Below are 25,629 nucleotides of genomic sequence, written 5' to 3' on the forward strand. Positions count from 1 at the left end.
AACAGCCCACAATGTACAAAAAAGTCTCTTGGTGCCATGTGCTAAACCCAACAGGAAGTCCCCCAGGGGCCGGGCATCACATTTTGAGCTAGAAAACTCCTCGTTAACGAAGCATTCCCGGTTGTACATTTCACCTAGCGCTATGATAATTTACAGGCATACATAAGAGCCCACGATGTACAAAAAAGTCTCTTGGAACCATGTGCTAAACCAAACAGGAAGTCCGCCATTTTGATTTATGATGGGATTTGTAGCCTTTTTTTGTGGCCTTTTTCAGGGGTCATATTTTAACTCCTCCTACAAAATTCATCCTACCGTCTTCTAACTTGGTGTGTTTCATCTTAAGATGTTTAAGATGCAAAGTTATGGAAAGTTTTTTGGAACTTTGCACAGGTCAGACCTGTCATGAACATGAATATTTTACAAATTCCTAGTGTAGTTTCCACTAAATTGCTCAACAGTACTTTTTACACATTTTATTAATGAAGCATTCCCTATTGCATGAATCACCTTCATTTGTGAAAATTGGAAGGCATACTTATGTGCACACAGATGCATGCATATTTTTTTAAATGATTAATTTCAGATATGTTATTGCTCAAATGTGATGTGACATGCCAACAATGATAGATTAAGTATTTCATACACTTGTCTATTTATATTTCTTAGTGAATAAATTATGGGAACATTGAAATCGATAAATCCAATCCGCAACCTTGGAGAATAGAAAACAAATTCTATCGTGAAGTTGTTAAGACATTTATTTAACTATAAACAAGTTGTGACATCCCCTGATCTAACCCTCCAACCGGGCAAGGAAAAACTCAAAAAAACCCATTTGGGGAAAAAGGGAGAAACCTTGAGAAGGGGCCACAGATGGAGAGAATCCCCCTTCCAGGATGACCAGGCTGCAATGGATGACACATGGACAACATTTCACAGATACAGTAGTATGGTGCTATACAATATTCGCTCAAAAACAACAGTCATTTTATTGAGATGAAGCGCTGTGACTCTTGCTCAGGCCCCGGTCTGGTGAGTCGATGTAGATTTCTCCATAATAATGCCTCTGGGGAAATGGTCCACCTCAGATCTTGTCCCGGTCCGTCAGTGCAGAATCCATACAGCAAAAACGTCACACTCTTTCATCACCGCCTAGCCCCGTCTCCAAGCAGGATGTGGCGGCGGGCAAAAGAGAGGACAAGCGGTAGTCAAACAGGCAAATATATGTTTTTCAAAAATGTATTAGAAGTTTGAAGTTGAGATATAAACAAAACGGTCTCTCGTTGACATGTCAACATTTATACACAGGTAGAACCTCCAATTTTCACAGGTAGTGTACATGAAACATCTTTCACAAAAGTATGATGTCAGTATCAGTCTCACAAGTCAATGCCATAATATAAATGTTGGTACGCAAAAAGTTATATTCACAGAATGACATCATTTGACATCATTTATTTTTCCATTTGTTTATTTTTTTTGTTTTTAAATGGGACAGAACATATTAATGAACATTTACAAATGTAAATATGTGTAAGATTTTAGCTGTTTTAGTAATTTGCATCCCTTGTCCCATCGGCAGGAAGGTCCCCAAAGTGGGGACAGGATAGAGTAAAAGCAATTAAAAGAGGAAAAAATAAAAGAATAATACATAAAATACTATTGCCATCACCATAAAATACTTAGTTGTATTACATTTCTATAACAAAAACAGGGCCAATCACACACTACTAAGGATTACATTACAGGCAGCTGGAAAACTGCTTTCATTCAATGTTATGTTAACAGATTTGCTTTACAAATAGCCATGTTCTCAAATACTTAGAAAATAATGATATATTTAGCAATTCTCGTATTGTACTTGGTATGTAGTTCCATGTTTGTGATGAGCGATAGAAGGTAGCTTGACCAAAAGCAGTTTTCCTGAGTGGCACTTTCCAGTCACCCCGAGAGCCAGCTCTGGTTGAGCTATTAGAGTCGCTCTGAACAAACTGTAATAATGGTGGTGGAGCTTTACCATGAAAAATTTTGTAAACAAGGACACAATCAGTATATTTTACAATGTTTTCCCAGTTAAAAGGCCATACTTTTTCAGGATATGACAATGATGATATGTTTTTTTGTTTTGTTTTTTTGTGAAGTACTTTTAGGGCTTGTTTATAGGGCTTGTTTAATTTTAAAAGTATTAGGATTCAGTTACCGGTAATTTGTTCTGGAACGACATCCCTATAGGTTGACACCTTTGTAAATCTGAGTGTATAAAATATGTTAGTTTTTTGGATCATTATTCATACATTTATATGTAAAAGAACACACAAGCCCTTCGTGATCACTGAAATATGTTGGTACAACTATAGATTTTACATCATAAAATGGAGTTTTTACATACACATGATCAATTTGTGTACCTTTTTCTGTCGTGGGTTCTCCAACAAGCTGAGAATACCCTCTGTCTGTTACAAATTTGCAGATTGTGGATGATTTTAGAAGATCATCATTGAAATCTCCCATGACAGCTATTGTGTTACTTTGAGGATCTAGCCAATCAAGGAGCTTTCCTAGATTTTCTTTAAATAAAGACATGGGATATGATGGTGGTCGATAAATGACTGCTACTAATATATTGTAAGTAGCACATTTGTAAGCCCAGCATTCCAAGTTCACATTTGGTAGTTTGAGAATGTCATATTTCATATTGTGTGCAATATACATGCCAACACCACCGTGTTGTTGGTGTTGCAAACCAACCAAAGCAGGGTGGTTGCCATTGTATGCTAAAGCACGTGGTGCACTATGAAAATTGTAACCATCAAGTTTGACTGCTTCCATTGAAAAAACAGGTGGTAGCCAGGTTTCTATAACAGCAATACAGTTAAGCTGCAAATGCTGTGTGCACAATCCCAGATCAAAAACATGACACGGCAAATTTTGCACATTCATCATGAATAAAGAAAAAGTATGTGTGTTGAATTTGGATTTTGTTTCATTTTCTATCAGGAATTTAGGCATGCTCTGAATTGCATCCTTAATGTGATCTTTACAATACAGAGCTTTATCTTCTAAATCTTGAATAACTAATCCTGCCAAACTGGTAACACGACTTAAGGCCACATACGCCTGTCCTGCAGAAAAAACTTTTTTGAGGGACACTACTACATTGTCAACTGTAATTCCTTGTACTTTATGTATTGTACAAGCCCACGCAAGTTTAAGTGGAAACTGTCTGCGCAACCCTCCTTGTTTTGTGGCCCTTTCTTCCTCTGGCTCAATCGCAGTGGCACCCATTGAAATAAATGGATTGGAACCTGCAGATTGTTTCCTACTTTGGGCACCGATTTGATTATCATCAAATTTCACATACACTTTTTGAGGAAACTTATTATTTTGATAAGTAACAATATGTCTTACTGTACCACATACACCATTAACCAGACCATCCATAACATCAACATTCTTACACAACATAACCCGTGCATCTTTTCCCAACAACAATTTTTCTGCCAAACATGCATCATGTGCTTTAGCGTGATGTCCACTTTTTAACTCTAGTTTTCCTGTTTTTTTATTAGTGACAAAGTCCTGAGCATCTATCTCAATATATTCTGGACAAGTCTTAAATAGCTGTTGAATGTTGTGTTCATTTACTTGTTTATTAGTAGGAAATATGTGCAATGCTGAGCTGACTTCGCCAGTTTCACAACTTTTTAGAGTTTCTATGTCAGTTTTTAACATTGGGGTGCCTTTGGAACGAGTTCGTATTCTATTCAGCAACTCTGCAAAAACATGGTCTTTTTGCCTAACTATATCTTTCAATTCCACAAGTCTAAATCGATTAGACCACAAGTTAAAGCCAACATCATCTACATATAGGGGTTTCCCTTTTACCGGAGGCAATTGGAAAAAATCTCCAACAGCAATTACACTTACTTTACCAAAGGGGTGAACATCACCAGTTTGTTTAATTTGTCTTAACCTACCATGAATATATGATAACATTTTGTGATCAACCATAGATATTTCATCTATTATGAGAATTTGCAAATCACTATATTTAGCACGCAATGAATTAAGCTTTTCCTCACCCAATGGTGTGTAAGGTAAGCGACAATCTTTGCTTATGCTAAATGTATGATGAATAGTTGATGCATGCAAATTGTATGCAGCAATTCCTGTTGGAGCAGTTATCAAAACACAAACATTGTCAGGATGGCGGCAGACTGTTGACAACAGTCTTGTTGCTTCATATTGAATAGCTTTTATTAAATGGGTTTTTCCTGTCCCGGCACCACCTGTAATGAATACATGCAATGGATCGGGATTTTTCCCTGCTAACTTTTGTAAACACCACTGTCGTATTTGATAGAAAACAGACAATTGTGTCTTATTGAGAGATCTAATTAAAGCCAAGCCATCACTTCTGCTCATTATGTTATTTCTCTTTTCCAAATGTGCTATTTTTTGGTTACCTACAGCTAAATCCGGAATATTTTCTACTTCTTCTACTATCTGGTCTTTGTTTTTCCGTTCCTCCTCACATTGTAATCGTTCTAGCTCTTGCTCGGGGAACAGATCACACCAAGCATTTTCTAAAATGCCATCTGAATCAATCATATTCTGGATGGCTTCCAATTCATTTGCTTCTTTTTCAAATTTACTTCTGTTCAAATCAACAACCGACTTCACTGAATGTTTTGAACCATCATTAAATCTCACATGACCATTTTTGTAAAACTGTTCAAATAATTCGCAGTTGGGAGGTTTTAGCTGTGTATCTACCCGATATGGCAAAAACAATTGCATCCTACTTTGGTAAAACAATTCTGAATTTTTACTTTCAGAAAAGCGCATGTATCGAACTACTGCAGGTTTTGTTCGTGTTCTTTTTGCGATGAAACCGCAATCATTATTCAGTGTAATCCGATTTTGGCATTTCTCATTCTTACTCAAAACACGATATTCTGATGCAAATGTGGCCATACACATATCATTAAAAGTGGCATCATTGGGTCTATTTTTATACCGTTCTACTGTACTGGTCATCCACATGTCTTCCGTGGTAAGATTTTGTGATGCCGCCTTTTGCCGTAACACATTTAAAGGCAAACTTAGTTTCACTTGATTGTCCCCTGTTGGTACAAAGACAACTTTCCTTGAGCATTCCTTCAGATGCATATTTGTTAACCGATAGACTGCCTCTTGAGCAGAGACCTCTCTGTTCTGTAGATAAACACTACCGAGATTTTTTAATGCAGCCTTTGCAGAAACATTTCCATCTTTTGCGGCTTCACTTTGAGCATTTCTTAACAGTAATCCCATTTCCCTTTCTGACTTTGAAATATAAGAAATTATGTACACTATGCATGCATATGCATCAATAACGTATTGTATGTCCATGTTTGCATTCCAACATTTTAGCAGTGACTTATTGTACGGATTTACCCAAACCGCTTTAACGTCCCTTTTCAAAACAACATGTGTATTTCGACTAAAGCGTTGATATGCATCCTCAAACGTTTCTTGATTTATGCCGAGGCTTTCAAACAAATGTTCCACAGAGTCGAAGCTCGCGTTTTTATCTGAAAGAGCAGTCTTTACTGCTGTCATAATTTCTGCTGCTCTGATAGATTCTTGCTGTTCCTCATTTTTACATGCACATTTTGCTAAAGCATCTTTATCTACCTTACATTTGCATTGTTTTTTGTCATTTTCATCAGTTTTCCTACGACTAATAAATGTCCTACTGGATGCTGGCCTGGGATAATTGAAACGACAAACTGTGTTTTTCTTTTTACATGATTTGGTATGTTGCTTTGAATGCTCCTGTACAGACGTGACTATGTCTAATAATGCCTCATCTTCTGAAGGTAATTCACATGTTACATATTTATCGATAAATTCACATACTTCATCATCTGTGTTTTTGTCAATCAGTGGAGCATTGAAAATCCAAAAAAAGCAGTGAGTATGAGGTGAACCACGCTGCTGAAATTCCACCCTGTGAAAGTAATCCAGGATTTTACCAATTGGATGTAAATCAGACATAAGCACCTCGCGCAAAAAGATATGCCAGCGAAAATCAAAATATCGTGCAGCAGCTACGGGATTGTGACGAAGCAGTTCACATTTGTCTGCCCATTCTAACTCTTCTGCTGTCTGTGTTCTACCGTTATTTTTTAATATACTGTTCAGAAGGGTTTTCCACCGAATGTCAGCCGAAGAAAATGAACAAAACCAGGTAGGAACACCAAGCTGACGAACACAGGCAATCAGGTCTCGTTGTACTCCCTGCCAAAAAGCTGGGGTACCTCTTATAGGTTTAAGGAAACGATAACCTTCATCAAACTTTAATAAATCCCTCAATGATTCTTCATTTTTTAACATATCTTTGCTCAGCTTTTTAAATGTTTGACCTTTGTTTCCTTTGCGTAATGCAATGGATACATTTGAGATAACCTGCTCTATCTCAGACATGTACTGAGCAAAAAATATATATTCAACATTTTGTGCAAACCTTCCATCAGCATGTAAAATTCTGTTGTTGAAATAACGTGCCAAAGTAAGTCGATATTGCCTACTATCGTGGTATGTATTTCGTCCCTGTGGAAATAAGACTGGGAAGCATTTGGCTTCATTTGTATGATCAGAAAGCAATTTCACAGGATTATTGCCTTCTGCTGGTGCCAAATTTAAAACATCATCAAAGTACTGATCGAGCGCTTCCTGGCCAATATCAACAGGCATTAAACAGGTGTCTTGAAACATACAATGTTGTTGTCTATCATGCAAAAGGTCGTCTTCAACATTTGAGTTTTCACCACTTTCAACATTATTGATATTTTCTACAACTTCACCTTGTTCCCTACAAAACTCATTTATCCAGGTTTCGTTAAAATTAACATCTTTATAATGCACATTTGTTTGTTTTAAAATTTGTAATGCTTGTCTTATGCGCATCGTATCAACAAATTGGTATTCATAATAACCTTTATATGTTAATTTTCGCTTCAGTTTTACAGCCAATAAAGACCCTTCCATATTTGAACGAGGCAGCAAATTGTTTGTTTGCACAATATTTGCTGGAACACACGTCACTGGTCCATGTACTCCATTTTGCCCACCTTTAGGTAAAGCTAACATTTTCATAAATGGTATATGTAAGGCAATCAAATGTTGTTCCAAGCTATTCAAACATGCCAAGTCAGGTGGAATGGGTTGGACTGTCAAATTGTTAATTACGCATTCAGGAGGTATTTCGCCTTTAATAATCTTACCATTGCAGGTGAAGCAAATCCACAGCTGGCCTCTAGCTGACTGTAATGCCCTACATGGTACTACACAGTCCACACTACATTTGTGCAAATATTTTTCTGTTACACATTTTTCTGCTATTGCAGCTACTATTTTATTTTTCTTGTAATTATCGGTTTTATAAAATAAAACCTGGCGTCTAAATAACAATCTATGGCAGACGCTACACACAAATTCCGGCCCATTTTTCACTTTATCCCAAAAATTTTTCATAATGAAATCTATCTGTGTTGACTTCTCTTTAATTTTTTGCATCCTACATCTGGTAGCTGCCTTAACTTTTTTCTTGTGATCGGGATTACTATCATACTTACATTTACTTCGAAGTTTAACGCTTTTCCTGTGCAACACGTTATGCCAATAATTTATTGTGCTCATTTCTTTCACTTTTTCCTTGTGCAATTCATTTTGCCGATATTTCTTTATACTCATTTCTTTCACTTTTTCCTTATGCAATTCATTTAGCCGATATTTCTTTATACTCATTTCTTTCACTTTTTCCTTATGCAATTCATTTTGCCGATATTTCTTTATACTCATTTCTTTCACTTTTTCCTTATGCAATTCATTTTGCCGATATTTCTTTATACTCATTTCTTTCACTTTTTCCCTATGTGTTTCATCTTGCCCATATTTATTTGCACTCATTTCTTTCATTTTTTTTCTATGCGGTTCGTTTTGCCAATATTTTTTTATACTCATGTCTTTGACTTTTTCTCTATGCACTGTGTTTTCACAATATTTCTTTACACTCAATTCTTGCACTTTTTCCCTTAGAAAAGGATTTTCCCAATATTTTTTTCTACTTTTGTCCCTAAGTTTGTCCCGATGCAATGCATTTAGGTGATATTTCGCAACACGCATTTCCTTTAGTTTATTTCTATGCGATACGTTGTCTTGATAATTAGTTTTCTTTTGATATCTATATTTCTGTATCAAATACTTTGAAATAAAACTATTACTCTTTGAATATTTTGTTTGCGCTATACCATCATCCTCAATATTCACTATTTCTTTCTTAATACTTAGTGTTCTGGTTAGATTCAAATTGTCAGTGTTGTTTACACTTTTAACACTTACTTGTTGTATACATGAACCTTGAACTATATTTTGCCTTCTTAAATTATATGCTTCGAAGTTGGCCAGATAGGCTTTACACAATCCATAACACTTCTGCAGTTCTGGATGATACACACAAATAACAGTTTCATAATGATTACCATTGCTATTTTCTAGGTAAATTCCCTCTTTTGCTTTTGAACTATATTCTAACCACTTACCATCATAATATATAAATATATTGACTCCTAAACAATCTGCTGTTGCTTGAATTTCCACTTCAGTAGCCCAACTGCCAACATTTCGCATTTTTGATTTTTTTATATACTCATCCACTGAAGAGTACTCACTCCTTAAAAATGTTTCATACACAACTGCATTTGATTCCATTTGTTTTACAACAGCTAGTCTGATTTTTCTGTGGTTCTTTTGTGAACCACACACAGCTTGAGATACTGCTCGAAAGAAACAGTTCCCATCACCTATTATTTTCTCTTTCTGGCATGGAAGCCCTAGTAAACCACCATTTGCAGACTCCTCTACAACAAGTTTCTCTAAATCCCATTTAAATCGTGTACATAAATCTTGGACAACTTGTTTACCAATAGGTTTAAATTGCATCTTTTTATGAGTCACATTGCCCATTATCTGCACATCAGCATTAAGTGCAGTAGCGTCACAACTTTGCATTGTCCTTGAAACGCTACTTCTCAATGACATCTTACATTGCTGTGATACAGTAGAATCCTGTGTAGTAATTTTTACATCCTTTACAGAGGGTTTAGCTTGTTGACCCACTGAACATTGAGCCATTGCTTGTAGTGTGTCTCCCTTATGAAAACCATTCAAGCTTCTGTCATCATAACGCTCTAAAGCATGACTTGAAGCTCCAAATGACACTGGTTGGGAATGTACTTTTTCTGCCTCGGTGTACGCATGGAGCTCAAATATTGTGCTGTTATTATCCAAACCTAAATTACGTGTAACTTCAGCCAGGGAATCCAATACAATCATGCCAACACCCTTTACAGAGTGTTCATATGAACTTGTCTGTGTCCGCACAACATGAAAACCTGAAAACTCAAAAAACGTTTGCCCTCTACATGTCTTTTTTGTCAAATTACATATATGATCATAAACATCTTGAAGACAATTAAAGTAAACTATAACACTTTTACCATCACCATCTGGCATTCCACTAGCACTGCGAGCATGGGAATCAAATACTGCATACTGTCCATTTTTGCAAATGATTGCACATGTATAACAACCCATGGTCAGCAAACATAAATCAACTTGATCATGTATCTTTTGCAATCCTTTTAAAATAGTAACGTCTTGACATTCCACAATAATTGTTTTATCGACCATCGGTATAAATCCAGACACCACATCTATTTCCTTAAACTCAAACAGCGTTCCTTCAAAAACCAGCTGCTTTGGCAAGTCTGGCACCATTAAATAGTTATGTGAGCTACTGAACTTGTCACTATTCTTCAATAATGTATACAAACGATCACCTAAAACAAGAAGTTTGTCTAAATCTTCTGAACACCATGAAAACGCACTACTAGCTGTGTGATTTGCTAGACCCACATACGCTATAGCCATACACTGCTTACCTGGATGGTTCAACCGACTGTCTCCTTGATGAAAAGACCCATTCACACTTCTGCATTGACACTCTAGAGCATCACTTGGAGCTCCGAATGATATTGAATGAACATTAATACTGGAGCTGTCAGTATGTGCATAACTGTCATATGCTGTGTTCATATCAGTCAAGAATGAATTACATGTAACATCACCTTCTAAAACATAACACATAGATGTATTTGCATTACCAATGGTCTTACTTTGTATACGCTTGGGACTGATCTTGGCTGCATGCTCCATGCGAGAAGTCCTCTCCCTCGGCAACTATAGGTATATGACAAAAAAATACATTTTAACAAACGATTCATTTAATAATTTAACATTACACAACATCACGGAACATGCATAGCATACACGTGGCAGAAAATGGTTACATATGTTATCTATATTTTTACAACTTCAACATTCGCCCAGATGAATGGCAACATCTTCAACAACAAACTACATCACTACATAGAAAACAATGTACTTTTATGGAACTTGTCATTTTAATGCAGAACACCAACCTCCTCCTGCACAGCGTCTTTCACAACACTGGAACAAGACAAACTTGCATCCACCACTGGTCTTTGTGTTACCTATTAAACAAAAAACAAAACAAAACAAAAGTAATCCATACTTGCTATGTGAACGTATACAACAGCAACAAGGGTAGGCGATGAAATGATGTTGCATGCTCCAACAATCCATCCAACAAACAACTCTATGTTTTCATGGTTATATATATATTACTTATGCATACTTAAGCAACATTACAAAATTCACTTCTTTCACCCTCATTAGTTTACTTGATTTATACATAAATTTCCAATATTGCTAAAGCTTAAACAATGTGCTAAATCAATAACATAAATAACAACAACCATGCATCACTAATAAGCACTTATCATAATTTTCTTTCTTTTCTGAAATTGTAAAGCAAGAAACAAACCTCTTGCTGCACAACCTCTTCCACAACACTGGAAAAACAAAGACTGGCATCCACCACCATCCTTTGTGTTGCCTGCAAAACAACAACTACAAATTAACTTATATCATTTATATAACAATTGTCTCTCATTGCTACAAAACATGTTCTCTTCTTTAAGGTGACTTTCTAAAGCAGGCCACAAACCTCCTCCTGCACAACCTTTTCCACACCACTGGAACAAGACAAACTTGCATCCACCAACGGCCTTGGTGTTGCCTATTAAACACAATAACAAAAGTAATACATACTTTGAATGTATACAACAGCAAAAAGGTTACGACTGTGTGTTTTTGTTGTTGTTTTACTATTACTTGCCCATTACAAAGTACACTTAATTCCTCCTCACTAGTCTGCTTGATTATACATAAATTACCAGTATTGTTAATGCTTAAACAATGTGTTAGATCAATAACATAAATAACAACAACCATACATCACTAATAAGCACTTATCATAATTTTCTCTCTTTTCTGAAATTCTAAAGCAAGAAACAAACCTCTTGCTGCACAACCTCTTCCACAAAACTGGAAGAACAAAGACTGGCATCCACCACCATCCTTTGTGTTGCCTGCAAAACAACAACTACAAATGAACTTATATCATTTATATAACAATAGTCACTCATTGCTACAAAACATGTTCTCTTTTTTAAGGTGACATTCTAAAGCAGGCCACAAACCTCCTCCTGCACAGCCTTTTCCACACCACTGGAACAAGACAAACTTGCATCCACCAACGGCCTTGGTGTTGCCTATTAAACACAATAACAAAAGTAATACCTACTTAGAATGTATACAACAGCAAAAAGGTTAGATAATGAAATGATGTTGCATACTCCACTGAGCCAACAAACTACTGTGTATGTTTTTTTTTTTTTATTGTTTTACTATTACTTGCACATTACAAAGTACACTTAATTCCTCCTCACTAGTCTACTTGATTATACATAATTACCAATATTGTTCATTCTTAAACAATGTGCTAGATCAATAACATAAATAACAACAACCATACATCACTAATAAACACTTATCTCTCTTCTCTGAAATTCTAAAACAAGAAACAAACCTCTTGCTGCACAACCTCTTCCACAAAACTGGAAGAACAGAGACTGGCATCCACCACCATCCTTTGTGTTGCCTGCAAAACAACAACTACAAATGAACTTATATCATTTATATAACAATAGTCACTCATTGCTACAAAACATGTTCTCTTTTTTAAGGTGGCATTCTAAAGCAGGCCACAAACCTCCTCCTGCACAGCCTTTTCCACACCACTGGAACAAGACAAACTTGCATCCACCAACGCCCTTGGTGTTGCCTATTAAACACAATAACAAAAGTAATACCTACTTAGAATGTATACAACAGCAAAAAGGTTAGATAATGAAATGATGTTACATACTCCACTGAGCCAACAAACTACTGTGTATGTTTTTTTTTTTATTGTTTTACTATTACTTGCACATTACAAAGTACACTTAATTCCTCCTCACTAGTCTACTTGATTATACATAAATTACATATATTGTTCATTCTTAAACAATGTGCTAGATCAATAACATAAATAACAACAACCATACATCACTAATAAACACTTATCTCTCTTTTCTGAAATTCTAAAGCAATAAACTAACCTCTTGCTGCACAACCTCTTCCACAACACTGGAAGAACAAAGACTGGCATCCACCACCATCCTTTGTAATGCCTGCAAAACAACAACTACAAATGTACTTATTTATATTACAATAACTATTGTTACTCATTGCTATAAAACATTTTATTCTCCCCTTCTCAAACTGAATAACAGCAATTATAAACTAGTCTAATATTTACATTACTCCCCAATAAAAAATACAAATAAAAACACAAACCTGTGACTTTGTCCTTTTGAAAACAACTCTCTGTTGATATCTCACATTTGATTTCTAATGAAAGACAAAAAATATATATATTTATATATTCCACACATGCAGATTACAGCTTCTTTAGACAATTATACACAATTTAAATGTTATCAATCAAGAAGAATGTGTCACATAAATGACTGGACTCACTTAATGACAACACCTGAACCATGAAATTTACATGAAAATTACCTTTTTGTCTCTTGGAGCAGCCTTCACAGGGCTGGACAGATCTGATGGTTTTATCTTATCCATCGCACCCAACATTTCACTGCTGAACCAAACTGGGGTTAGAGGAATAAAACATTCCTTTAGCACAACCTGTGAAATACACATTTTGAAAATATGTTACTGAATGCATCTTGTCTATAACAAATACACTATATAATTATTCTAAACAAACTAACATTAGGCTGAATTTTCCTCTTTTTGGGAACCCCATCACAGGATTGTTCAAGTCCTGCTTGCGTCCTCTGCAATGACAGACATCATCATTTTTATTTATCAACCTATACTGACCTTTACTTTGCTCAACTTTGGAGAATCTAATGTAAAACAAATATATCACAACACTAAAAACTACAACAACAACCAAGCTATTACAATATGCAACCATTACCTTCCTGCCTGGTCCAACAACAATCCACTCAAATGGGTTCAATCGACGAAGAACCAAAGTCTCACCCTTAACCACAATTTTTGGAATAGTTTTAACCGCTGGTGGCCTCGATGCTACTTGTATCTCCAACTTAGGTGTTTGGAGGTCAAGTTGCTGATAATAAAAAAAACAAAACAAATAACATGAAGATAAATATTTATGTTACTTATATATCACTCATATTTGCCTAAATCATGATTCACAAACAGCATTATATAAAATACATATCTAAATACATATATACTGCATTCAGAAAAATGTACATATTTCCATACAACTACACAATTTAAGCACATTACAAACGTAATACAAAACTACAATGAAACAAATTACAGTATAAAATGGCTAACCTGATGAACACCATCACACATCAACTGCACAAGAATACTCATCCCATGATCATCACTCAAGTGCACCTGCAAAAATAAGTAACAATTTTATAACACTACTAACCTATTTTATTCCAGTACTACCATACAAATCTAATCAATGTGTATATCCAATGATTCTGAATTATTATACCATAATGGAACTTACACCATCTTTACTCCACAGCTTCAAGTTCTTCAAAGGGAAGAACGCTGCAGTAGACATGTACTTGACCCCTTAAAAAGACATTGGGAGAGAACATCCTTCATTATGATTTTCTCCTATAGTCATCAATAATTTTATATCTATGTTTATTACCTATTAAAGTCTTTTTACATTCACAGTTTATATTCTGTAGGATGCACAGTTTACAGTGTAACAAAAACGCACACCATATGATAAAACATGTAAGACCTAACTGAATGTCATTATCTAGTAACTCACCCATACGTGCTGACACACGATGAAACTCCTGACGCAAGTAATCCTGCTGAGTCACATCCACGGTTAGACGTGGAGGAAAGTCCAAGACAAACACCTATTCAAAACAAGCAGCGTTTATAACTTACGTTTGTACTATTTTACCCATTAAAATATTTCCACATCACACTGCAATCGTGTATACTATACACCTCATAATAGTATTACAAATCTATTAATAAACATAATATACATGTACCTTATTAGGCCAGCGACCACAGACATTACCAAGGAGTCTGCAGAAATCTGCTCCTGCCTCGTCAGGGGTGCGGCTGGATGTCAGGTTATTGCTAGGAGCCAAAAGACAAACCACGTCTGGAGTTCTAGGCACAACAGCATGCTGCACCTCAGTAGTCAACTCGGTTGCACAAGCTCCGGGTGTCGACATGACGCCAAAGGAAAAAAAATCCTTTGGCATCTCCACAAAACCATCTGCGATGCTCCGTAGGTGCGAGTCTCCAATGAGCAAGACAAACTATATGACATAATGTACAGTATTTAATTTAGCACAATCAGTATCCATTGCACTTTTTTCTTAAATGTAGCACTAGAAACCATGTATACCTTCTTGTTTGAACACTCAGAGGGTATGACCAACTTGTGGCTTCGACCAGTAACGCAAGAAATTGGCCATTCTTGCACTTTGTGACGGCCACCAGTACCACCACCTATTAGCACATACAGAAATAATCATTATTGAATTACATTTCATGACAACAAAGGAAATAAAACACTGTTTAAATTTTTCTCCGCAATAATTCATCGGACGTCTTCGTGCTTAAAATATTACATACAAATGGTAGCTACTTACGTGCGCAAGTTGCATGAAATGGTTGCTGAACATCACCAAGTCGAAGACGTTCAGTCATCCTCCTCTTGGCTGCCTCCGAACGATGATAGCCTTTCCCCCGAGGCATCTGAGAAGCTAACAATCTACACTCCTACTACAATAAATATTTAATATACAATTACCTGTTACTACTAACTAAATAAATAAAAAAATAAAAACATAAATAAATAAATAAATAAAAACACTCTAGAGGATACTCCAACAGCTGAAATAACGTTTGTGGAAATCTTGCTGTCTGTGCTCTCTGAATCTGCTGACGCAAAACCAGTGAAGAACAACAAGAGGAAGTCTCTTTCAGTGACAGTGGTTTAAATGTAGCCGCCCTTGAAAGAGTCTGACTTTTGACCAATAAGAACAGAAGGGGCGGGCAAAATATGATACTTCTATGAAATTTAAACATCAACACTGTTACACAATGAAATTTAAACATCAACACTTTTATACTACTACTTTTATGTTTTGTAAGCTATGTGCATTCTGTTTGTTTCCTATTGCCTTTGCTAATGATTACAATTCCCTCACATGTACAAGCAAAGTTTAGATAATTTTTAGCACTCCAATTTCACAATTAACAGCATTTCTTTTACTTACTATGGATACTTGTAATGCTAACTGATAGTATGTAGAAAATATTGCTTTTTTATCTATCAACATCTATATCCATACATTCCTGTGTTTTCTTGTCAATAAATTAAAGATACTGATGTTTCAAATGCTACTTAGAAAATTGTATTATATATCATAACATGTCACTATCAATACTTTCATTGTAGCACACAACATAGATACAATTATTATTCTTACTAACAGTCACTCACCACTTGTGATCATGCTTTTTTATCAACTTTTATTAGCTCAGTGGCCACATGAAGGACAATATACTCTATAACTAAGTTGGCTGGACTGATAACATCATGGTATATAGCTTAAATACAATCGGCATCAGTTATAGACAGATTTTTGCTATTTGTAGAACTACCCTAAATAGCAAGGCTCAACTGTAAATACATTTTTGCTAAGAATAACTCACATGCAAATGGAAAGTGGCAACACTGTCCATATGAGTTCCCAGCGTGTTATATCTACCTGTCTTTCATATATATATTATTTCTAGAATGTACTGTGTGACACAATTAATGAAGTTATTGGACATTATTTCACACCATATTGTGTTTGTGTTACCAATAGCTGAATGAGTGTCATATTCAGCACATTTATGTTTGTCTTTTCCCCCCCCCCAACAATCCATAACTTTAGCTTGTGTGTCAAATAATAACATGCTGATCCATTCCGTGTTCTAATTGATTGGTCACCTAAAAACTACTTTTGAAATTACACATTTCTTTTTTTTGATTTTGGCCATCTGATTAATTGGTAAGACATTACTCATATTATTATTATTTTTTTGTACCTTACAAGATTATCTCTTGTGCCACATTAAACCCCTTTGCGGGCCTGAGCCAAACCACGGTCCATACTTTTGATACCACTGCTTTATTTCAATGGTCAAGTACTTCATAACCACACCTACTTATGCTTGTACTTGCATATATAGTAGACAACAAAGAGCTCTTTCAACAAAGAACATTTCCATCTACAAAGTCATACAAGGTAAGCACTCTGTAAATTCTGCCATCACTACACTTCAATTCCTACATTATCACTTCAAATACCAACAATGGTTAATACAGCTACAAATTTCTTGTATGTTTATGAAATATGACACTGTATTTATTTCTACTCCTTTGCTTTTCTACAGAACATGGACAAATCACCGAGCAAATTCTCTTCTGATAAAGACCCTCTAATCATCTCCATACGCAAAGATTGCCAACTTTTTTCCGTAAGTATACAATAAATAAACTAAACAGGACTACTTTCTCAATCATATACAGTATGCCATACATATATGTATTAAGTTCTCATTTTTTGACAGGTTTGTTAAAGGCACCTTTTGTGTGTTTTTCTGTTTGTAATGTTTCTCCACGAGCACGTCTAGCCATTGATATCATGTAGAACACATACGCTAACCTTTTAGAGACAATTGAAGCTTACTTGCACAGTAGCCACTATCTTAACCACTTAATTCACATGTCTAATTGACAACTTATTACTTGTAGTGAAATGGTACTTTGTGCGTCTTATGCATTTTCCTGAAGACTGCTTTTCAACTCTTTCCTTAAAACCAATACATGCAGTACTGTTATACTGTATCAATATATATGTCCGTGTGTATATATTTGTATATTCTTTCAAATAAACTCGTTTTGTTTTTTTTTGTTTTGTTTTTTTTAAATAAACTCGTTTTGACACACACCACCATTGAGTAACATGCAACACGACCACAACGTTTTGCACCAACACGTTACCTCTGCTATTTAGAATCATGGAATCTAACATGACTGATTTTCATTGAATGCTTTGTCATTACAGTATGCATGCATTGATCATGCTTTCAGTCGCAACGACTTATACCAGCGCAGCCTTGATCTTCATTCCCAAATGATGAACCAACTAGTCCATGTGACTCGAGTCAATCGAGCACTTGAAAAACAGATGGACTTCAAAACCAAGCGTGTGAAAGAACTCGAGACTGCATTGGATATAAAGGATGCATGTGATGCATTTGTCCGTGATGGTAAGCTATATGACATGGAAGACACACAAACACTAACACAGCAAGCATCCCCATCCTACACTTTGTGTATAATGAATGACATGTTTGACAATGGACATTTTTACTTTTTTTTTGTTAATGCACGTTCCTTTTTTTCTGTTAGGAATATCTTGAAGGTAACATTGGACTGTTAACTGAAACACTGACTGATTATTGAGCCGCAATTTCTCAATGTATATAATGTGAATACATACTACACTTGATTACTTTCTAATGTGACTGATATCATGTAGCTGTGCTGTGATCTTGCCCTCTTTCATCCACTGATAACCACTTCAAAGTTCTTTTTTTTTTTTTTGTATCTTCTCAAAACAACTGACATATTCATGGAAAAGATTTAAATTCTATCATTATTAATTACTATTATTATGTTTATGTCTTTGCCCCTGATTCTGATGTTTCTATACCATAGATTTTTTTAGATTTTTTTTTGGGACATACTGTGACTTGACCTTTACAATACTAATTTTTACTAAGAAGAAATCAATCACACACCACAATATTTTATACTTATCCTGCATGTATCTGGACACACCATGCCAAATTTTACACTTACATAACCATTTATGTACTTGTTGTATCCTTACTTTTATTCATCATTTCATCACACAATCCTAAAACATTGCTTTTTGACCCTGAGGATTCAACTATACCCTTTTTGCGTGTCTTATTACTTTACTGATCCAAGCTATATTATTTATTAACGGGCAAAAACTATGAATATACGATCACCGTCAAATATTACGTCTGTAATATCCATATACAGTGCATTACATAATATCCTTTTGTATTAAGACACTACCATGCTACAAATATGCACACGACTGTTCTGTAAACTACACCTTAGACAACCACACTTCAAAGATCTAACATGATTCTTCATTCTTTTTTGTTCTACAGATGTATCAAATGCTGCCACACAGACAGAAGAAGCCACTGAGGACATGCACGAAGACGATGATCACAATATAACAGGACAGGTTAACCCCCCTGAAGTTTTAGCCCGCAGGTCAAAGCGTCCTAAGACTAATTCATCCATGGAGGTTACATTATCCTAAGACAGACTATGTGCTAACCCAAACTCTTTGACCCCAAGGGATTCATCTGTCCCAGAAAACTTTTACACTCAAGAGTTTATCTGTCCTAGGACGCTGTTAACCCCTGGTTAAAGTGTTGGCAAGGTTATTTAATCTGTCCTGTTACAACAGCTATACATAAACAGCTGCATTCCTCTCCTGTTCCATCTCTCGCACTTCTTTCATCTCTTTTTCTCCTCTACTTATACCTATGCTTGCTCATGTGCTTTTTTTCCCCTTTAGATGATGTCATTGGTTAGCCTGCTTCAAAGCTACATTTTTTATTATTATGTGACTGCTGCAAAGCAGTCACATATTACTATCCAGGAAAACGGCGTTTATTATTTTTTTTAATTATTCCACCGATTTTTCAGAAAGAATGCGGGTCGTACCGTTGAACGTACCGGCACAAATGAGGTGTCAAAAGATGCGTCTCGATCTGACTCGGCGGGGAACCATTTTTTTTCGGAATTTTGAGTTACCATGGCGACGCAATTCCCCTAAAACCCCCCCAAAAAGTCCCATAGGAATGAATGGAGAAGGGGAAAAAACCTCCACAAATGTAACACCTTTTTCGAAGCCACGCTGCGCGCACATACATTGACCGACCGAGACGATTTTTAGCTCATTTTGTTGCAATTTTTCCCATCTTTAGCTCTGTGTTGAAATTTTTTTTAAGAAATGTAAGCGCTCCCTCCTGTGCGGGTTCAAAGACAGGGTGTGAAATGAAGAAAAAGAGGCTCTTTACATTAGTGTGTATTGCGTTTGCTAGAGTGGAGCAATCAGCGCTAGAGTGGAGAGACAAAAAAAATTCTTTCGAAAAATTTCACTTCAACTCGTCACCGTGGCCACAATATTTGCTCAGTAAACATCACATTTGGATATTTTGTAGTCACAAGGGTCTTCTTTCTGACAAACCCACTTTTGTGCGGCTAAGGTGTCATTTAGTACCTTTTATTTGACTTGAAGCGAGGGGAAGTCGCACTTTTTCGCCCATTGAGCCCCATGTTATTTTCGCCGCCTTTTTTTGTCATTTTTTTAAAAAGTCACACGTTTTCAACCTGCTCTAATTTGGTCATTTTTTATCCGATTTAAAAAATGAGAACATGCTTGCGTTCCCCAAAGCCTTGCCGTTCTAACGGGGCATTTCTGAAATCTGTATCTTAAACCGTTCAGTCGTGAGAGCCTTTTGTTCGAGGTGTGCGCTTTCTCATAGAACTCAATTGAAGCAAGCAAAATGTTCGCCCACCTGGTACTTAGGAAATGTGTGTGCGTGAATGCGCATATTTGTTAAAGTGACAGTAACCCATTTTCAGTTTAGTGATTATGGCTTAACTTCCACATTTCTTGATCAATTAAAACCATTCGAATTTTTAACTCTTCAGATCATTCCCTATTTTCGCTTAATAAAAAAAAATCAAAGCACAATATAATATTTTTGTTGATGAAATGTAATGTAATGAACTGCTATGACCTAAAAATGACCTGATATCAACAGGAAGTGACTTAATTTGAACAGGAAGTGACCTAATTTCTACAGGAAGTGACCCAGAACTGACCTAAAATCAACAGGAAGTGACCGGATTTCAACAGGAAGTGACCTAATATCAACAGGAAGTGACCCGACTTCAACAGGAAGTGACCTGATTCACCAGGAAGTGAGCATGCTAGTGCTAAGTTAGCATGCTAATGTTAGCTGAGCATGCTAATGTTAAGTTAGCATGCTAATGTTACGTTAGCATGCTAATGCGAAGTTAGCATGCTAATGCTACGTTAGCATGCTAATGTTACGTTAGCATGCTAATGCTAATTTGTTTTCTTTTTTTTTTTTTTTTTTTTTTTAATTTTTTTTTTTTTAATTCTTATTTTTTTTTTTAATTCTTTTTTTTTTTTTTTTTTTTTTCCTAATGCTAAGTTTAGCATGCTAATGCTACGTTGGCATGCTAATGCTACGTTAGCATGTTAATGCTAATGCTAAGTTAGCATGCTAATGCTACGTTAGCATGCTAATGCTAAGTTTTTTTTTATTTTTTATTTTTTTTATTTATTTATTTATTTTTTTTTATTATTTTTTATTTTTTTATTTTTTTTTTATTATTATTATTTTTTTTTCTTTTTTTTTCCTCATGCTAAGTTTAGCATGCTAATGCTACGTTAGCATGCTAATGCTAAGTTAGCATGTTAATGCTAATGCTACGTTAGCATGCTAATGCTAAGTTAGCATGCTAATGCTAATGTTAGCTTAGCATGCTAATGATCATGCTAAGTTAGCACGCTAATGCTAATGTTAGCTTTGCATGCTAATCCTCCTGCAAAGTTAACATGTAGGAAGTGACCCAGAGTGCATTCGGCTTTCCGCCTTGCAAGAGTCAGCAGTCACATCCTAAATTTCCACGGGAAATTTTTTTTTCTAGTTTCATAACTGTCACACATTTACTGTTTGCTGGACCCTACAAAACTGTCACAATACTTCACTATGTCTTGAATACATATGTGTTGCACAGCGACACCACATTAAGAGTCATCAAAAAGCTTTTTATTTGATCACACACGATCTCTGTGGCATTCAATGTTTTCAAATAAACAGATGCTGGTTTTGAATATCAAACGAGCGACTTTTCATGAAACTTTGCACACACATCAGAAAGTCCACACTTTTGATTTTATTTTGGGTGTTGTGCATCATTTTTGGCCTTGCACCTATTTACACACAAGGCACGGCAAATGCCTTTGTATTTTCCATGGTCCTTTTCTATTTAACAGTACCCCAACGTGCAAGTCCCCCGACTTGCATATACCCCAACGTGGCCCGGGTTGCGAGGGCCCTTTATAGCTGCTCGCAGCTCTAGTTATTATTCTTCTTCTTCTTCTTTTTCTTTGTTATTATTCTTTTCCGCAAACAACCACATTTTTGAGGCACTAAACATGAACGAAAACTCACCAAACTTTACACGCAGATCGGGTCTGGCGAAAAATTTGATATTTTAAAGTCGCCATACATGATAACAGAAAAATGGCTCTGTAGCGCCACCTACATAGGTTTAACGGATCCCTGTCCCGCTACGATTGTCCTATGGCTACGAAAATTGTGTGGCACCTGTAGCACATCCAGATGAACAAAAACCTCTTTGATATGTGTACCCTAAAATAGACAGGAAGTGAGGTATGAGTATTTGAATGTCCAATTTTGGCCCATTTTTGCACATTTACAGGGGTCATACTTTTGCCCGCTTCTCCTACACGGTTAACCCGATTGACTTCAAACTTGGGCTGTACCATCTCAACACCTGGGACAACATCATGGTAAAAAATCTAAAGTTTTTGACATACTATATGACGGTGGCGGGGCATCAAATTTACAGTTTCAAAATTCTTACTTAACGAAGCATTGCCGGTGGTACGTTTAATCTAGAGCTACGAAAATTGGTACACATATGTAACAGACTATGATCTACAAAAAAGCCTGTTGGTGCCATATGCTAAACCTAACAGGAAGTCCGCCAGAGGCGAGGCATCAAATTTTGTGTTTCAAAATTCTAACTTAATGAAGCATTCCCGGCTGTACATTTCACCTAGAGTTACCAATATTTGAAGACATATGTAACAGCCCTCAAGGTACAAAAAACTCTTTTTGAACCATATGCTAAACCGAACAGGAAGTCCGCCATTTTGATTTACTTTGGAACGTGTTGCCATTTTTTGGGCCATTTCATAGGGGTCTTATTTTAACGAACTCCTCCTACAGAGTTTATCCGATCATCTCCAAACTTGGTGTGATTCATCTTAAGATGTTGAAGATGAAAAGTTATTGAAAGCTTTTTATTTTGTCGCACGCTGTTGCCGTGGCATGCACAGTTTGCAAAGGAAAAAATTCCTTCTTAATGAAGCATTCCCAGTTGTACGAAGCAGCTAGAGCTACGAAAATTTGGAGACAAATGTAACAGCCCACGATGTACAAAAAAGTCTCTTGGTGCCATGTGCTAAACCCAACAGGAAGTCCCGTAGGGGCCGGGCATCACATTTTGAGCTAAAAAACTCCTCTTTAACGAAGCATTCCCGGTTGTACGTTTCACCTAGCGCTATGATAATTTAGAGGCATACATAAGAGCCCACGATGTACAAAAAAGTCTCTTGGAACCATGTGCTAAACCAAACAGGAAGTCCGCCATTTTGATTTATGATGGGATTTGTAGCCTTTTTTTGTGGCCTTTTTTAGGGGTCATATTTTAACTCCTCCTACAAAATTGATCCGACCGTGTTCAAACTTGGTGTGTTTCATCTTAAGATGTTTAAGAGCAAATTTATCGAAAGTTTTTTATTTTGTCGCACGCTGCTGCTATAGCGATGCATTGGTTGCCAAGTAAAGTGCTGCTTTGTTTTTTTTTTATCTATACATGTGTGAAAACTCGTGAAACTTTGCACACACATCAGACTTGTCATTAACATGAATTTTTAGAGATTTCTTGTGCAATTTGCAATAAATCGCACCCTCTATACATTTTTTATGGAGCATTTCCGATTGGATGATTCAAGCGCGAAATAACTAAAGATGACTTGACTTGACCTAGATTTGTGAAAACTCAGAGGCATACCTATTATATTATTATTATTTTTTGTACCTTACAAGATTATCTCTTGTGCCACATTAAACCCCTTTGCAGGCCTGAGCCAAACCACGGTCCATACATTTGATACCACTGCTTTATTTCAATGGTCAAGTACTTCATAACCACACCTACTTATGCTTGTCCTTGCATATATAGTAGACAACAAAGAGCTCTTTCAACAAAAGACATTTCCATCTACAAAGTCATACAAGGTAAGCACTCTATAAATTCTGCAATCACTACACTTCTATTCCTAAATTATCACTTCAAATACCAACAATGGTTAATACAGCTACAAATTTCTTGTATGTTTATGAAGTATGATACTGTATTTATTTCTACTCCTTTGCTTTTCTACAGAACATGAACAAATCACCAAGCAAATTCTCTTTTGATAAAGACCCTCTAATCATCTCCATACGCAAAGATTGCCAACTTTTTTCCGTAAGTATACAATACATAAACTAAACAGGACAACTTTCTCAATCATATACAGTATGCCATACATATATGTATTAAGTTCTCATTTATTAACAGGTTTGTTAAAGGCACCTTTAGTGTGTTTTTCTGTTTGTAATGTTTCTCCACGAGCACGTCTAGCCATTGATATCATGTAGAACACATATGCTAACCTTTTAGAGACAATTGAAGCTTACTTGCACAGTAGCCACTATCTTAACCACTTAATTCACATGTCTACTTGACAACTTATTACATGTAGTGAAATGGTACTTTGTGCGTCTTATGCTTTTTTCTGAACACTGCTTTTCAACTCTTTCCTTAAAACCAATACATGCGGTACTGTTATACTGTATAAATATATATGTCCGTGTGTATATATTTGTATATTCTTTCAAATAAACTCGTTTTGACACACACAGCCATTGAGTAACATGCAACACGACCACAACGTTTTGCACCAACACGTTACACTTACATAACCATTTATGTACCTGTCGTATCCTTACTTTTATTCATCATTTCATCACACAATCCTAAAACATTGCTTTTTGACCCAGATGATTCAACTATACCATTTTTGCGTGTCTTATTACTTACTAGCTATATTATTTATTAACGGGCAAAAACTATGAATATAAGATCACCGTCAAATATTACGTCTGTAATATCCATATACAGTGCATTACATAATATGCATTTGTATTAAGACACTACCATGCTAAAAATATGCACACGACTGTTCTGTAAACTACACCTAAGACAACCAAACTTCACAGATCTAACATGATTCTTCATTCTTTTTTGTTCTACAGATGTATCAAATGCTGCCACAGAGACAGAAGAAGCCACTGAGGACATGCACGAAGACGATGATCACAATATAACAGGACAGGTTAACCCCCCTGAAGTTTTAGCCCGCAGGTCAAAGCGTCCTAGGACTAATTCATCCATGGAGGTTACATTATCCTAAGACAGACTATGTGCTAACCCAAACTCTTTGACCCCAAGGGATTCATCTGTCCCAGAAAACTTTTACACTAAAGAGTTTATCTGTCCTAGGGCGCTGTTAACCCCAGGTTAAAGTGTTATTTAATCTGTCCTGTTACAACAGCTATACATAAACAGCTGCATTCCTCTCCTGTTCCATCTCTCGCACTTCTTTCATCTCTTTTTCTCCTCTACTTATACCTATGCTTGCTCATGTGCTTTTTTCCCCTTTAGATGATGTCATTGGTTAGCCTGCTTCAAAGCTACATTTTTTCTTGAATAACTGTCACACATTTACTGTTTGCTGGACCCTACAAAACTGTCACAATACTTCACTATGTCATGAATACATATGTGTTGCACAGCGACACCACATTAAGAGTCATCAAAAAGCTTTTTATTTGCTCACACACCATCTCTGTGCCATGCAATGTTTTCAAATGAACAGATGCTGGTTTTGAATATCAAACGAGCGACTTTTCATGAAACTTTGCAAACACATCAGAAAGTCCACACTTTTGAATTTATTTTGGGAATTGTGCATCATTTTTGGCCTT

At 36.1% G+C, this 25,629-nt stretch overlaps 2 protein-coding genes across 8 annotated transcripts; one reads left to right on the forward strand and one right to left on the reverse strand.

Moving 5' to 3' along the window:
* Nucleotides 1-743: 743 nt before the first annotated feature.
* LOC144026607 (uncharacterized) lies at nt 744-20,162 on the reverse strand. Of its 5 annotated transcripts, XM_077533410.1 has the most exons (21): nt 19,421-19,479; nt 15,225-15,513; nt 14,978-15,081; nt 14,613-14,888; nt 14,378-14,471; nt 14,102-14,169; nt 13,915-13,980; nt 13,526-13,678; nt 13,314-13,379; nt 13,099-13,227; nt 12,874-12,927; nt 12,636-12,707; nt 12,248-12,319; nt 12,065-12,136; nt 11,676-11,747; nt 11,493-11,564; nt 11,141-11,212; nt 10,958-11,029; nt 10,533-10,604; nt 10,227-10,290; nt 744-1,165 (listed from the first exon to the last, which is right to left on the reverse strand). In XM_077533410.1, exons 2-21 carry the CDS (start codon nt 15,328-15,330, stop codon nt 1,149-1,151), a joined length of 1,773 nt encoding a protein of 590 aa, XP_077389536.1. In that variant the 5' UTR covers nt 15,331-15,513; nt 19,421-19,479; the 3' UTR covers nt 744-1,148. The 5 variants fall into 5 exon arrangements, with proteins under 5 accessions (XP_077389536.1, XP_077389532.1, XP_077389533.1 ...); XM_077533406.1 differs by having other exon boundaries at nt 744-10,290; XM_077533407.1 differs by lacking the exon at nt 19,421-19,479 and adding an exon at nt 16,294-16,474 and having other exon boundaries at nt 744-10,290.
* Nucleotides 16,518-25,491, forward strand: LOC144026618 (uncharacterized). 3 transcript variants are annotated; one of them, XR_013285235.1, is made up of 5 exons: nt 16,782-16,874; nt 17,023-17,106; nt 17,697-17,901; nt 18,841-19,121; nt 24,978-25,491. XR_013285235.1 is itself a non-coding variant. In XM_077533443.1 (4 exons), exons 1-4 carry the CDS (start codon nt 16,942-16,944, stop codon nt 18,996-18,998), a joined length of 450 nt encoding a protein of 149 aa, XP_077389569.1. In that variant the 5' UTR covers nt 16,518-16,941; the 3' UTR covers nt 18,999-19,862. The 3 variants fall into 3 exon arrangements, 2 of the variants coding, with proteins under 2 accessions (XP_077389569.1, XP_077389568.1); XM_077533443.1 differs by lacking the exon at nt 24,978-25,491 and having other exon boundaries at nt 16,518-16,944; nt 18,841-19,862; XM_077533442.1 differs by lacking the exon at nt 24,978-25,491 and having other exon boundaries at nt 18,841-19,865.
* Nucleotides 25,492-25,629: the final 138 nt, after the last annotated feature.

The sequence above is a fragment of the Festucalex cinctus genome, chromosome 10 (genome assembly GCF_051991245.1).
Source record: "Festucalex cinctus isolate MCC-2025b chromosome 10, RoL_Fcin_1.0, whole genome shotgun sequence".
NCBI lineage: Eukaryota > Metazoa > Chordata > Actinopteri > Syngnathiformes > Syngnathidae > Festucalex > Festucalex cinctus.

Coding starts and splice junctions, on each gene's coding strand:
- LOC144026607 (XM_077533406.1), bottom strand. CDS start 15,330: ATGCCTCGGGGGAAAGGCTATCATCGTTCGGAGGCAGCCAAGAGGAGG. Junction 13,380..13,525: donor TTGTTGGACCAGGCAGGAAG/GTAATGGTTGCA, acceptor CTGTCATTGCAG/AGGACGCAAGCAGGACTTGA. Junction 11,565..11,675: donor AAAAGGCTGTGCAGGAGGAG/GTTTGTGGCCTG, acceptor GTTGTTTTGCAG/GCAACACAAAGGATGGTGGT.
- LOC144026618 (XM_077533442.1), top strand. CDS start 16,797: ATGCTTGTACTTGCATATATAGTAGACAACAAAGAGCTCTTTCAACAA. Junction 16,875..17,022: donor CATCTACAAAGTCATACAAG/GTAAGCACTCTG, acceptor GCTTTTCTACAG/AACATGGACAAATCACCGAG. Junction 17,107..17,696: donor AAGATTGCCAACTTTTTTCC/GTAAGTATACAA, acceptor TTGTCATTACAG/TATGCATGCATTGATCATGC.